This window comes from Dermacentor andersoni, chromosome 7, assembly GCF_023375885.2.
Source record: "Dermacentor andersoni chromosome 7, qqDerAnde1_hic_scaffold, whole genome shotgun sequence".
Taxonomy (NCBI): Eukaryota; Metazoa; Arthropoda; class Arachnida; order Ixodida; family Ixodidae; genus Dermacentor; species Dermacentor andersoni.
Genome location: NC_092820.1, coordinates 68,724,674 through 68,740,524, shown reverse-complemented (window position 1 = coordinate 68,740,524; position 15,851 = coordinate 68,724,674). Strand labels below are relative to the sequence as shown.

General features: G+C 46.0%; 1 protein-coding gene across 1 annotated transcript in view; it reads left to right on the top strand.

Moving 5' to 3' along the window:
- The window catches only part of LOC126534336 (salivary peroxidase/catechol oxidase-like), a 62,147-nt gene extending 47,326 nt beyond the window's left edge, over nucleotides 1–14,821 (top strand). The window contains exons 14-16 of the mRNA XM_050181615.3: nucleotides 9,545–9,714; nucleotides 12,139–12,244; nucleotides 14,576–14,821. Of these exons, the coding sequence (XP_050037572.1) occupies nucleotides 9,545–9,714; nucleotides 12,139–12,244; nucleotides 14,576–14,663 (364 nt within the window). The 3' untranslated portion in view covers nucleotides 14,664–14,821. The remainder of the gene's footprint in view (nucleotides 1–9,544; nucleotides 9,715–12,138; nucleotides 12,245–14,575) is intronic.
- Nucleotides 14,822–15,851: the final 1,030 nt, after the last annotated feature.

Sequence of the window (15,851 nt, the reverse complement as noted above, 5' to 3'; positions counted from 1 at the left end):
TGACCCACCTATTCTTCCATGTCGACCCGGAAATGTCTGAAGAGAAGAAATTCCGTCTACTCATGCGTGGTGTGAAAGAGGAACTTTTTGCCGGAAATGTAAGAAGCCCACCGAATACCGTCGGCGAGTTCCTTCGCGAGGCCACGAGCATCGAGAAGACACTGGAAATGTGCAACCGGCAATTCTACCGCGGCACCAACTCAATAAACTACGCCGGAGTTCAATCACTGGTCACCGACGACCTGCGCGAGACTACCAGGGCGGTCGTACTAGAGGAGCTCCAAAACCTCTACCCTTCATCGCAGCCTCAAGTGGCCTCAATCGCCAAAATCGCCAAAATCGTCAAAAAGAGGTCCAGCGATCGCTTGGAGTTCCCGAGGTGCACCCACAATCACCTCAGCCCCAGCCGGAAGCAATGACCTATGCCGCCGTCACCCGTCGTCAAAGTCCCTCTTCACGTCACCAGGCCGCTACCGATCGCCACAGCACCATCCATACACTAGCCCAGCCCGGGGCCGGTCCGTGAGCCCATATGCGGAAAACTAAAAGCAGCAACCAATGGAGGAGCGGTTGCTGTTTGTCGAACTGACGAAGATCCTCCGCCGCCTACGAAGACTACGAAGAGACTACCTCGACGACATAACAACGACACGCCACCGTCCCGACGAAGACAGGAAGTAAAGGATAGGCCGATGAAAGACCACCTGATTACGCCACGTCCCAGCCACAGATCCACGCGACGCAGCCATGATCCGACGCGAAGGCCTAACTCTAACCCAAGATAAAGAATCACCGACCTCGACATGCTTCTCGACGGCCACGCAGTCACCGCCTTAGTAGACAACGGAGCCGATTACTCCGTTATGAGTGGATCCATCGCCGCCCAGTTGAAGAAAGTTAACACTGCATGGGAAGGCCCGCAAATCGCATCGCTGGAGGACACCTCATAACGCCGACAGGAATCAGCACAGCAATATTCACCGTTCATGACCGAGCTTACCCTGCAACCTTTGTTATTCTCCAAAAGTGTTCACGAGTCGTCATTCTCGGCATGGACATCGTGAACCAAGACGGCGCAATGATCGACCTGGTTTCGAAGTCAATAACGCTCTGGTAAGATCAAGCGATACTGCTGGGGAGCCCTCGTAGTCACCACGCCTTGAATTTGCTCGAAGATCAAGTGAGCATCCCGCTTCACTCCGGCATTGTTATTTCGGTCGGCACCGAAACACCCGCTGACGTAGCAGGCGTCATCGAAGGCGACCAACGTCTACTGCTTGACCGTGAAATTTGCGTCGCAAGAGGCATCGCATGACTGCACGGAGGAAACACGAACGTGTTGCTGAAACACTACAGCCAGGAGTTGAAGCACATCAACTAGGGCATGACCATCGCATACATCGAGATAATTCTGGAAACCAGCAATGCGTTTGTCCTCTCCGATTCTGCTGCATCTACACCGACGATCCTAGATCCCGAGCCAGAATTTCGACATAAATCGAAGTTTCCCCGTGATTAAGCAGCAACAGCTCAGAAGTCTGCTTCGACGATACAAAGACTGCTTTTCGACATCATCGAGGATTCGACAAACACCAGTCGGAAAGCACCGCATAATAACCAAAGAGTGCGTTTGACCACTCCGCCAGAGCCCTTATCAAGCTTTGACGCGAGAACGTGAACCTATAAGACAACAAGTCGACGAAATGCAGCGCGACGACATCCTCCAGCCGTAGAAAAGCCCGTGGGCGTCTCCTGTTTTCTTAGTGAAGAAAAAAGACGGAACCCTACGTTTCTGCGTCGATTATCGTCAACTGAACAAGATCACGAAGAAGGACGTATACCGCTGCCACGGATAGACGACGCATTGGATCGGCTCTGCAATGCTCAATACTTCTCGTGGATGAACCTCAAGTCTGGCTACTGGCAAATAGAAGTCGAGGAAAGCGATTGCGAAAAGACCGCCTTCATCAGGCCAAACGGCCTCTACGAGTTCAAGGTTGTGAAATTTGGACTGTGCTCGGCGCCTGCAACATTCCAGCGCGTGATGTACACGGCTTTAGCAGGATTGAAATGGCAGACCTGTCTTGTTTACTTGCATGACGTCGTCGTCTTCGCCGGAAATATCGACGATCACCTTAGCCGGCTTCCAACAGTGCTAGAGGCCATCAAGTCATCAGGGCCGACTCTGAACCTGGAAAAGTGCCGCTTCGCTTACGATGAGCTTCTGTTTCAAGGCCACGCCACCAGCCAATCTGGAGTCCGCCCCGACCCGCAGAAGACAACTGCCATCGCAAAGTTCTCGCTGCCCATCGACAAGAAGGCAGTGCGTACATTCCTCGGCATGTGTGCCTACTATAGGCGCTTTGTCAAGGACTTTTCACGCATCGCTGAGCCGCTAACACATCTAACCAAGTGTGATGTCGAGTTCAAGTGGAAAACTCCACAGGTCGACGCATTTCAAGAACTCGAATGACGCATGCAGTCGCCACTGGTACTTACAAACTTTGACGAGGGCACCGATACCGAAATACACACTGACGCTAGTAGCCTAGGCCTCGTTGCCGTCCTAGTCCAGGGGAAAGACGGACTTGAACGGGTGATATGTTATGCTAGCCGGTCGCTGTCAAAAGCGGGAGGCAATTATTCTGCGACTGAAAAGAAATGCCTCCTCATCATTTGCGCTACAGGTAAATTTCTCTCTTACCTATATGGCAGGCCATTCAAAGTCGTCAACGACCAACACGCGTTTTGTTGGCTACCTAACTTAAACGACCTTTCAGGACGGCTGGCGTGGTGGAGCCTCAGACTGCAAGGACATGATGTCACGGTAATCTACAAGACCGGACGAAAACACTCTGACGCCGACTGTTTATCATGCATCCCCATCGATCCCCCACCGCAAAACGACGAGGACGACGACGCCTTCCTTGGAATAAGCGCGGAAGTCTTCACTAAATAGCAGCGAGTAGACCCGGAGGTAAAAGGCCTCGTCAGGTATTTGGAAGGGAACACCGACGTTGTCCCTAGGGCATTTAAGCGCGGATTTTCTTCGTTCACGCCACAAAACAACCTGCTCCCGAAGAACTTCTCACCACTGCGCGACCAACTACCTTCTTGTTGTTCCGTTAGCGCTGCGTCCAGAAGTACTGCACGCTCTACATGACGATCGAACCACTGGACATGTCGGATTCTCCCGGACGCTGTCGAGGATACAGGAAGGGTATTACTGACGGCGTCTGGCCACCGACGTCGCCCGTTACGTCAAGAAATGCCGAGACTGTCAGCGACGCAAGACGCCACCGACAAGGCCAGCAGGACTACTACAGCCGATTGAACCACCTTGCCGACCATTTCAGCATATCGGGATGGATTTGTTGGGACCGTTTCCGTCGTCAACATCCGGAAATACGTGGATCGTTATGGCGACGGGCAATCTAACCCGCTGCGCTGGAACTAAAGCTCTGCCGGAAGGCAGCGTAGTCGAAGCGGTCAAATTTTTCGTCGGAAACATCCTACTGTGATATGGTGCCCCAGAAGTCCTCATCACCGACAAAGGAACGGCATTTACAGCAGAGCTCACCCAAGCCATACTGAAATACAGCCAGACAAGCCGCAGGAGGACAACTGCCTACCATCCGCAGACGAATGGTCTCACGGAGGGCCTGAACAAGACCCTCAGACATGCTAGCAATGTACGTCGACGTCAAGCACAAGATGTGGGACGCGGTCCTGCCGTACGTAACCTTTTCTTACAACACGGCGGTGCAAGAAAGAACACAGATCACGCCGTTCCTGCCCATCACGGCTGGAACCCAACGACGACTCTCGACGCTGTGCTGCCGCGCGTCACCGACGAAGAGAATCTTGACGTCGATACTTATCTCCAGCACGCCGAAGAAGCCCGACAGCTCGCCCGCCTACGGATCAAGAACCAGCAGCGTGCCGACAGCCGACACTACAACCTCCGACGACGCTACGTCCAGTACTAGCCCGGCGACCGTGTTTGGGCTTGGACCCCGATACGCCGACGAGGACTCAGTGAGAAACTATTGCGACGCTATTTCGTACCCTACAAGATCATGCGACGTATTGGCGAACTGGACTATGAAGTCGTGCCAGACGGCATTTCGCATTCACTGGGGTGGCGCGCACGATCTATTTTACGATTTTACGACCACGATCACGATCACGATCGTGGTTTTACGATCACGATTTTACGCATGCTGGCAAAGTTCATTATCATTTTCTCCTTGCTACGGGTGTTTTTGTTGATTACTTTCGTTTGTTTGCAGCATCGGGTCGATGCTTTTTAAGAAGGGATTATCGACACGTGTACTTGTTTATCTTTTCCGGGTGACCGCTTGTCACCGCCTAACAAATGTTATCCATCGCACAGCGCAGGACGTGCCTGCATGTACCTTGAAGTTTGTGGAATGTTATCGATGGTTCCATCCGCTGTCTGTCACCGAACCTTGTGTAATTCGATTGCACGTATGCGCGACGCAAACAGTGTAGAACTTTGTGGAAGACACGCGGGTCCCAGCGATTACTCTGGAACATTCGACGACTGTTTTCTAAAAGCCTACGCACTTCACCCGCTGATCAGATTTAGGCGATCGCCTACTGTGTTCGCCGCTGTCACCGTTCTGTTTTTGTGGGCACAGGTTCGCCCAATAAGGGCTAGTTTCTTCTTTCACAGCATTGCTACTGTGTTTTCTGTGGTAACTACCACGTGACTATAGAGAACTTCACCTTTTTTGCCAGCGGCACTTCTCATATAGCCTGATTTGTTCGCTGCCCAGAAATATCGTGGTACGAAGAGCCACCATCAGAATTAAAGCTTAGGCAGCTACGTTTGGAATTGCCTCAGTCATAAAAGAACTGCGGCACCAATAAATGCAAACTCCAGACACCCGTCGATGTCGATGAATTTGTGCACTCTCAGTCGCAAAGAGCATGAACATATAAGTTAACTGAAGAACTAGCATGAAAACATTCGCACACGGTACTGATATGTTGATCTCTGCCGAGACAAATAATCAGACAGTTTGTTTTTTGGTAGTCACTATATTTGGCTACACAATAAAAAAAAAATCTATTGGCGAAGAATCATTCGGACGTGGCGGGTTACTCGAAGCCTTACGTTAAGCGGACACCAACGAAAAACAAACTCAATTCGCACTGAAACATTGTCTTTTCCAAACTTTACAATAGTTTATGTTGCAATATTACGTTGATTATTGGACGAAAGAAAAATGAAGATCAAAGCTTCATTTCTCTATTCCTTACTCAAACGGAAGCGGGCTCCGTAAATGGGACGTTATAGAGCAGGAAGTATTTTTTAAGTATCTTTTTTTTGCATTTAAGTCGTTTCTGGCGTATTCTGGCATCCTTCAAGCTTGCGACGGGAAAAAAAGTAAAGACCAATGTGAGCAGACATTCTTCTTTGCGTTCGTCTAAGATGCTTACATATATTTTGTCAGCGCCACTACCGATTTCGCCAGATCTACGTATTGTCGCAGAGCCGTATATTATTCCATTGATCTGTCTGCCGTCAAAGGCAGCGATTTCGCGGCTCTTCGCCGTCTGCTGCCTTCTTCAAATCTAATTGTGGAAGAGGACGAAGACAGTTTTAATACGTTTAGCCAGCGGTTTTCTCGTAGGGCACAAGGACGCCCAGGAAGCGTTGGCGGTGAGTTCGCCCAGCTCTGCTAACAAAGCTTGAGAAGTTAAGACACGCCAGCACCTGCTGGAGGATCTCCTTCCAACATACAGATGCTCGCTAACATTCATCGATGTTTCGCTCTTCCAGAACGTGTCCTTGTAGAGGCTGATAGTTTCATTGCACAGCACGTGATAATTTTTTACTGCGCCGATAAGCATCGCTGCTGACACTTTGACATGCATCTTTAATTTACGGCTGGGTGCTTACGTGCAAGTCTCGCTTCCGGTGAAGTGAAATTACTTATGCTTTCACCATGGCGAAAAAATCGGCTCGAAACCGATATTCGTCGGCGCCTGGTTTCCCGCCCGCTCGCTCAGGCCCTGCAGCGAGCAGATTTCTTTTAGTTTTGGTCACTTCCGCATCCTTCGAGGCCAAAGGCGAACGTCGCCTAAAGGTTCTTGAAACTTGCCAAATTCTTCGCTGTTTTACAAGATGTTGTATTCATCCATATTGATAAACTATTGACTACGCGCGAGCAGGCGCCATAAAAATTCGCGATGTCATGGCTACCTTTTCCGACAATTCGTAAGCGGCGGCGCCACCTGTGCTTTCGCTCTTCGCTTTGTATGGCTTCCCAAGCCTCTTCACGCACTACGAGTGCCCTTCTTGTATATTGTGAAAATATTACCAGAAATGCATCTCGAATTATTTTCCATTTTAGAGCCCCTTCATTATCAAGATAGTATAACATGATCAGTTGTTAAAGAAATCTGAATTTAATGACAGTGTGCTTCGATAACCGCAGCCATCATTTCGAAATCTGCAATATTTGCATGCGGAAAAACGCCAGATACCGCGGGCCGCCGCGCCAAAGCAGTAGTAATAGCTGCAGTGGCACCATCTCGTGGCGTCCATGAGAAAGCCGTTCGTGCCACTAGAATATATTCTAGTTCACTATGGCTGGACGGAACACGACATCAAGGCACGCAAAACTCAATCTGTTACCCAACGCACGCCTGCAGGGCACAGGCAATCCACGAGGGATTGGCCGTCGCCGCCCAATGTTGCCAGCATACCGCGTACCTTTGAGGTACTCTGAACATTTCTCCATGGGGGTTGGTAATATCGACGAAAGATTAATCGGTGGATAGATTAAAAGTATCCCGCAATACTTATTCTTTATCGATGTCAACCTTTCATTTATTCGATTTAGTCGATCAGACCTGTTCGATTAATCGTTTTCTAGTGTTTGACAGGAGTGTCATGAAAATTGCGGAGCACGAGCAGCGACTGTGTGGCTGTGGTAGAGTGAGTGCCGGCTATTTTCGGGAGTCCCGAGTGATGCCGAGTGCTTCGCCTCTCTTCTTCCGCACGCCACCACGCAGCCCGGAACCAGAGGCTTCGAGTACTCGCAATTTAAGGCATACTATAGCAACCCAGTCGTTGGTCGTCGTTTCACTCCTAGTACACTAAAGACGTGGCACAGAAATCGAGCCGGTTTGCAGCAAATATATAGCTTCTGAGCGTCTGTTCTCACTTGCTGATGGTGTGGCTATTCAATGAAGGTGTGTGTTTCGCCCAAACAACCCAGACAAATGGCATTACTTCGCACTGAAGGAAAGAGCATGTGGCTTAAAATTCTAAACGAGTTTTTCTTTACCCTGTGCATATTGCAATTTCTTGCATATTTCAGTTGGGCTTCACCTTTCACTTCTGCCATTTTTATTATTTAACAGTACATTACCGGGATTGAGCGGTGCAATGTATCTTGGGGAATTCTTCCTCAGTTGCCATTATATAATATATATTGTTTATATTTTCAAAGGCGACAAGGGCCAACACCATTTAGTCTTTAACAAATGAAAGATTATTCTTTATGAAACTTTATACACTTGTACTTCTAACTTGGTTCCACCTCTCAAACGTTAATATAGGTTTCTAGAAATATAAGTAACTATGTTGCAACCTTTTTAAGGCACACGACAAGAATTTCAATGACTTAATTGATGAAAAACCTTCCATCGAAAGGGATTAATCGAATAAAGGTTAAACGATGAATGCTTGATCGTTAATCGAGTGAAAAGGAATTAATTGACCGTCCCTACTTTCCAGTGACTCTAAGCGGCGCGCGCTCTAAAGGGAAAAGGAAAGCGATAGTCTGTAGCAATCTCTTTCTGGCCACATGTGCCCACTTCGCCGCTCGCAGGTGGAGTTTGCTCAATCCGATCGCGGCGATCGCTGCGATTGCAAAAACAACGATCACGGTGATCGCTGCGACAGCAGGACTGCATGCCGCCATCGAGAACAGCTGTCAAGGCACAGGCACAAGTCAATGCAAAAAAAAAAAAAAGCGCCGCTGGCAGCACGCGTTCTTTCTCGCGCATGCGGAAACGGCTAGAGTGCAACCTGACCTCCTCGCCTGCCCTCGCTTGCTGGCTCGGGCGACAAGGTAAAGGAATGTGGCAATGTTTAATTTTATTTAGTGGCTTATTAGGCACCCATGCCGCCTCATGGATGTCTCGCGTACTTAGCTTGCCATTTCTGTACACGCGCATGCGCACCGCTCACTACTCGCATATATATGTGCGGCCAGCGCGGCTCCGTGGGTGGTTGTGCGGTCAGCTGCGCGGCATTCATGGAGATTGAGTGAAACGTCTTACGTCTCTCGTGTGGCTCATGTGTCATGCATCATGCTGCAGACGAGAAACAACCAATTATAGCCGCAAGAATAAACTCTCTATCTACAAGACGTTAGAAATTGAGATGTACGCCCAAGAAACGCTGCATGATTCCGTTGTATGCGACACAAGATTAAAATATTACACAAGAGTGGACTGGAACTCTTCAAGAGAGCATACAAAACTATAGGAACGACTCTAAGGTTTTTTCCGAAAATGTGTTCCTTATGCTTATTGCGTCGATGGTTTGCGTTTATTTACAGGGAGGGAGATGATAGCTCAAGGTATAGGACATTTCCGGAGAGGCTCGCAGTACAGCTTGGTTTGGTTAGGTTCCCCTTCAGTGGCGGCGCAAATCCACTGCAGGAGATTAGCCAAGAATTGGATTGCATTAGAAAATTGCTGTTAATAATGAATTTGGTTAAAGTGTCGGTAGGAAATGAAGAAAAGTTAATATATGAAAAACTTAAGAAATCTCCCTGAAAGAACTATAATTTCCTCCACGACTGAGCTAACATCCGTGGGTTAGTTTTCAAGAGGGGGGTTCTAGAGGAAGAATATTCAGGATTGAAAATTTAAACTAAATTGGCTAAACCTGAAGTCTAAGATGTTCTTTCTTTCTTAAAAAGAAAAAACACGGCAGAATAACAAAAAGATATCTATCGTATGATCTCCTACCTAGATTGGGCACAGAGGGGAGGCGGCCAGACCAGCCGTGTGACAATAAAAGTTTAATACTGGCGTTCGACAACGTAATCGACAGCAGGACTTCCTCTTCTACCTTACGTTAGCACGTTTCATTATTATGAAGCATTTTTCATCAAATGTGCCGCCGCCGCTGGCGAGGTGCATTACATATAAAATAATTCCTTGCCGCGTGTATCAGACGCAAATAATCCGAACGGGCAAAAACCATCGCAGTATTCTCGAGTGAACGTACTCGCTGATGATGAGAAAACAAAACACTCGTAAGGAAGAAGAACGGCACTAACAAGTTGCACCACCATCACGTGTCGCGCGGTCAGTTCACCCGTCAAGCAGAGATAACGTTGCTGCCGCTCTGTTTCTGGCTGTCGCTTGGCGACTCCGATAAACCTCGCTACACACTCTTTAGTACTCGTATGTTGCTCGCCGTCTCGAAAGAATTGTCTCAGACGTTTATTCCCGTTTTGTTCTTTTTTTTTCATTTCCATAATCACAGAAACGTCACTGACATCGATTTATATTCTGGTGGCCTTTGCGAAAAGCCAATTGAAGGAGCACAGGTTGGCGAAACTTTCGCCTGGATCATCGCTAGAGTATTTTACGGGCTGAAATTTGGGGACAGATTTTACTACGAGCATGGCGACCAGTCGGGCTCTTTTACAAAGGGTAAGTTTGAGGCCTTTGGGTCAAATAGAAGCAGTGCACTCCTATTTTCAGCTTGTGTGTGTAAGCGACACTCAGTTAAAGAAGTTGCATTTAGGACATACAGAAGATACATGTCAAGAAAGTTTTGCACATGGAATTTTGTGCAGTTTTGCTGCAAAGAAATTTAGAGTAAAAATCAAAACGTTTTGCCATAGTGCAGGTACTCTGGTACCCTTTTTGCAATACACTCTGCGTAGATAGACAATTTGAAAACGGGAAAATCCTATTAGGGAAAAGTGGAGGACGCATGAAAAAAACCGTGAGGTAGGAAAGAAATGTATGACCGTGTTGTGTGCACGTAGGGCAAACATGATACGGGTGGCTATAATTTAGAGATGGTCATTCACACACGCCTGCCGAATAGATCACAATAAGAAATTCAGTCTGAATATAATTTCATTAATACAAGTGATATGCATAAATCTGTTCGACTTCGAAAGGATACAGTTCCTATAGTTATATCACGACCAAGTCAGCCTATAGTAACTAGGGCAATTCCCTTTCAAGTTGCTTGGCTTTCTACTGGAGATGAGGTAAGCACCCAGTAGTCTCGAGCCAAGCATCCAGTAGTCTTCAGGCAAAGGTGCAAATGTTATGTATCTGTAAGGGAACGACAAATAGGGTTTAGTATAATGACTGTGGTCTTAGTGACAATATTATCGGATGAAATCTTTGTGCATTTAAATTCCGTAAATTACTGTGACAGATGACATGCTCACAAGAATGCCTACTTCAACAAAAGGATCTTCTTTAAAGTATTATCAAAGCTTTCATTACATGTTGTGTTTTGCAAAGATTATACCCTTTCATTTGAATACACTTCCGCGCTTTAATAGACGCATGTTGCATTGCATTGCCTCAACAATTTTCTTTTCTCCTGTTCCTTGATTTAGTAGTGAATATGTGCTTCTTTTATGACATATCATGGAGGTGTCACAAGTTATTAGAACGCAGGGTATGCGAGAAAGCAGATTTTTCCTGAATTCTAGGCACACAATTGGGAAGTCAGGGTCCATATTAACAACAGAAAGTTGGGCAGAGAACATAGGCGATGATTGTCAATGCAAGCACTTCTATGGAGCTATTCGACTTATTAAGGAGTGATGAGTTTGAAGACGCATATTTCGAGCACTGAGGATATTTTGATAGCGTTTGTTCTCTCATTGTGCAATGCAATTCAGTACAGAACAGAGCAGTTAACCAGCACATCTTTAGAGATTGTACTGGCGGCTATACATATAAGTTATTGGGGATATCTGTGTTGTCTCTAGCGGTGCGAGTGGATTGGTGAAAGGCGACTGCACGATAAATGATTATTTACATAAAATGTAAATTTAATGCGTAATGCTGCCTGTGATGTTCTCTGCATAGTTCTTCGGTGATGAAGCTGAAAGGAATATTTTCAAAAGCTTCATTGAGGCGTTTGTTTTTACGTATACATACCGTTCACCTTATCGCGTAAGCCTACGAAAAATCTCTTGAAAATTGTTACGCAGTGCCGGGAGCACCCGCCGCAAAAATCTTTTTCTTCTAAGTACACATGAATGGTTTATCCGTGAAAGCAAATCGAAAGGAAAAGTGTATTTGTTCTGTGGCAAATACTTACATCATAATCGAAAACGCCTTTAGGTTACCTAACACGAGTTTATATTTCATGCATGCGTTGTTTCATGGAAATATACTCCAGCGCACTATAGAAAAAAAGGTGTTGCCACAATGGAACAGACAAAATTCCTACTAATAAAAAACGCATCGAGTATCACGTATGACCTCACATTGGTCATAGTTCTGCAGGGTTTGTTGGAAGGTCGAATACTGATTCGCAATGGAAGAAATCTTCATCTTGTAAGAAATAATTTATTCTGAATGTAACATGCACCTTAGAGAGGCGCTTTCGATTATGTCTAAACGGCCTTGCTTGGTCACTATATATGCGTGTTAGCATCACTGAGAAAACTCTAACCATGTCTGAACAAGACTGTGACCTAGTTATCAGTGTATACTGCGAAGGTGGTATACTATATTGGACAAGTCAGAACAAAAGGGGAATGGCTAAGACATAAAATGTTTGACAGGGAACCTTCGTGTCCAGCGTCTCAATCTTCGCGTACGTTGTAGATTTCTTTTCTGTCTCTCGTCGTAATACTTGTGGAAGTAACGTAGTCTTCGCTATTGATTGGAATGAAATGAATGAAACATCACATGATTTGTTCCACGATTACCAACAACAAGCGCATACAAGCATCATCCTACTGGGCACCGGAAAATTAGTTGGGACACCCTGCATTAGCGCTGTACAATTGCTGGCATTTTCACTGCATGCAAAGCGATTAACCTCTTGGTGTTGCATTTTTCTCTGTTTCTACGTGTCTACCACGTGAATAGAACAACTACAGTCAATTAGGAATGTCACATTGGCCTCAGTCTTCTGCCAGAACATCAAAGATTTGCACTGTATACAACGTGATGTCTTCCTTCGCCAGGACAGCAGGTGAGTAACAAAAGTCCTTCAATAGCTTTGCCATTCATTTGCGTCAGGTTCACCTAAGAGTTTATGCCCAATAATGACACTGTAAATTGAAGACATGCCTACATTTAAATAATAAGGAGAGAGTAAGGGTTCATTAAAAGTCAGATGTGCGGTCGCCCAAGACAAACCCGGATTTTGCGTAAGGCACACATACAACTACACACTGGCACTATTTCGCATAGTTTCACGGGACGGTCGTCGGCTATCGCGCCCAGATGTGTTGATGCTGCTTCGCGCCGAAGTAGTGTTACACAAGATAGCGGAAGAACCTGCTAACGCCGTGGCTGAACAATGCATTTGAATTAGCTTTCTTACAAATTAATGTGTAAATGTCACCTAATATTACGCCAGGATGGAAGCTCAGCATGCTTACAATGACGAGAAGGCAAGGGGCGCAATAATAGTTGCGTGGAGCAAACCATTTCGAGATGGGCAAACTGCAGCATAAAACAATCCCGAACGAGAAGATTCGTCGGTAGTCCAACCCAAGGTGACAACTTTTGCGGATGAGTGCAGTATCACTTATGTTGCATTCATTCCCTCTTATAGACCAACAACGGAAAGTTCTACCGCGAAGTTCTTTAACGGGTACGAAGTGCACTCAGAAATAAATGGCCAAGCTTGATTTGTGCAGGCATTCTCTTCATCTAAGACAATGTTGCTTAAGATACCGCGCAAGCGCGCAAACTCAAGTGGACGTTAATACCATATCCGCCATAATGTCTCAACTTCAGTCCAAAGGAGAATTCGTTGTTCCGAACATTGAAACAACACCAGAGAAGGCGAACACTTCAGCCGGGATTATGGGGTCACGCAGGCTGTCCATTCATGGCAGCGACGCAAATATAATTCTTCCTATGCTCCTGGCTTCTATGCACTGCCTAATATCTTCGATAAGTGTGCCGATTTCAATGTGGATTACCTCGATCAATGAGACCACTTTCGCGGATGTAAAACTTGTTTCATGATCCTGCAAAATAAATATGCCGCGTTTAACTCGAGTGCTCTTCGTATTTTGCTTTCCCAGCGAGCGTCATAAGAAGCACCAAATCTCATGAATAGTGACTTAATAGTTGGAGCAAAATAAAACATGAGCGTCTAACAGGATCCCAGCGCATGATAACGTAAAGTCACTCCAAACATTTCCATTCTATTTCCGCAATTAGCCCTACACGATCGGTCAAGCACTTTTCAGCACATTTCCAATGCTAGCAAAAACGCCAGCATCACTTAAATATTGCTTTATTCGTCCCTTCAATAGCCCTATGTGCATAGCTCTCTTGCAAATGTTTTCGTTTGATCTATTGTTTTCCACAGACGTAGCACGCTGCTGTGCGTTTTCCACACAGTTGTGTCATTAGTGTCCGTGGCCACCTGCGCGCAATTTTTTTTTTGTTGTTGTTGTTGTTGACGCACACCCGGGACACAATGTGAAATATAGGTAACGCGACTTTTGTTGACCATCCTCTTCATAATTCATAAGTCAATAAATAGGTAATGGTCTATTCGTGGACAACGTCTGCGTTGACTAAAGATTCCTTGTCCGAATTCCTTGTCCCACGTCAGTCAATATTGTGTCCGATTTCTTCAAATTTCTTGTTCTCGCCCCACAATGGAATCCTGGGTCACTGCCGGCCGCGTTTCGCCATCCTTTGAACCAATACTCGTAATTTAATACCCAAAAACTTATCTGGTCTATGCACTACATGTAATTTATTGCATACATGCGATCCACATTAATTAAATCGTAACTTCCTTACTCAATCTCTATTTTGAGCGACCAACTCAGTTTCGTAACTTCGGCTTCGACAAGAATTTTTTATGACTACGAACTTCGTCGGCGTAGAAGTTGAGTGCTTCAAAAATGTTTATGCTATATTTACGCAGTGACAGAGATTAACAACACATTACTGCAGGCGCAAGAATAAATAAATAATATAAAATCATTAAGGCTTGTTTAATTTAAGCGTATGCTTTATTGTACTCACAATTTTCCCCATTCTCTCGACTACAAAAAGCTTTCCTTTTCAATATCAAACCTGCCATGCTTTGTTCTTAGTCACACATCCAGCTGAAGAAAAAGCTAATTGTGGTCTTTCTCGCCAAAAATAATGTTATTTTTGTTAGAAGATACGCATTAAATAACTTCACTCTGTTTTGAGAGTCGCCTGCTTCATATCGAATACACGCGTTTTCGGCTGGGGTGCTCCTACAACCGCAGTAATAAAATCCATAAATTGGTAAATAATTATCCAGCTTCGTGCTGCTTAACTGTATTTCTTTTATTTACAGCAAAACCAAAGTGGTAGCGTGCACGGAAATACCACACGTAAACTTGTCCTTGTGGAAAGATCCTACCAATGCAGAGAACACAACATAACTATCCAAAAGAACCATCTGCGCAATATGCCTTATAAACGACTATCTTCATTCAAAGTTTGCCTACAGTGAGCGTATTCCTCTATGCGCAAACAACTTAGCGAACCTATTTCAAATAAATCTAGCAACTTCACTGCGAATAAATGATATTCCTAAGAATCATGGATGTCGTGTGTGGTTCAATAAAGTTATTGCCATTGCTAAAAGAATTCCTAATTGAAAAGCTTCGTTTGAAGCTCACCGAGCCTCATAAAATGCGTGAAAATGCATGTATGTGAGGTCTGTAAAACGCCTGACACATGGACATACATGAGTGAACCCGCCCCCTCAAGAGCATATACAATGGCAGGCAGGCAACAGCGTTCCCGATTTCCCCGAAAATACTGTCAGTACAGAAGGAACCGTGGGCATGGTCAACCTACTTCAGCAGGTTTTCTTCATTCACGCTCCATTTGTAGGCTTGTGTAATCGTACACAGTGTAACGAAGAAGAAGAGCACAAGAACAAGGTCACCCAGATCGTCTGTTCCATGCCTGCAGTGCAGCCAGTCCTGCTCTGCGTCACCTGCCTTCTCGGTTGCGAACAGACGCTACCATCTGAACTGTTCAGTACACCCCATTACAATTGCTGGAAGGTGCGGCGTATTCAAGAACTCTACACTCTGGAACTCTGGTCTTGGACTGCCTACTGTCATGCCTGACTCTCCCCAGCCGACGTCGCCGCCACCCTCCGTTGCCTGCTCTGGCGCTATCCCGCAACGCCATCCAGCCGTTTCCAGCGGTACGGATGAACAGGACGTCATTGACTGGTTGTCTACCTACGAACGGGTGAGCTTGCACAATCGATGGGACGATACCCCCAAGTTATATGCCGTCATCTTCTACCTTGCGGGAGTGGCTCACCTGTTGTTTAAACTGCACCTACCGGTGACGCATCACACGACAATATCAAGAAAGCACTTTCTTAAAATGTACCAGCAAGGACTCTGACGTTATGGTTTATTTAGGCCTTTAAACGGCCTTTGATGCTCCTCATCCCACTTCCAGTTGGCATTTTTGTCAAGGAAACAGTAAAGCTTTCCGGCCGTTTCAGACCTGCCCCGCAAGAACTGATTGCAAAAGTTTATCATACCTAAAAATGCCTGTAGCTCTTTCTTATTGGTTGGATCCGGGGCTTTCTGGCTGGCCTG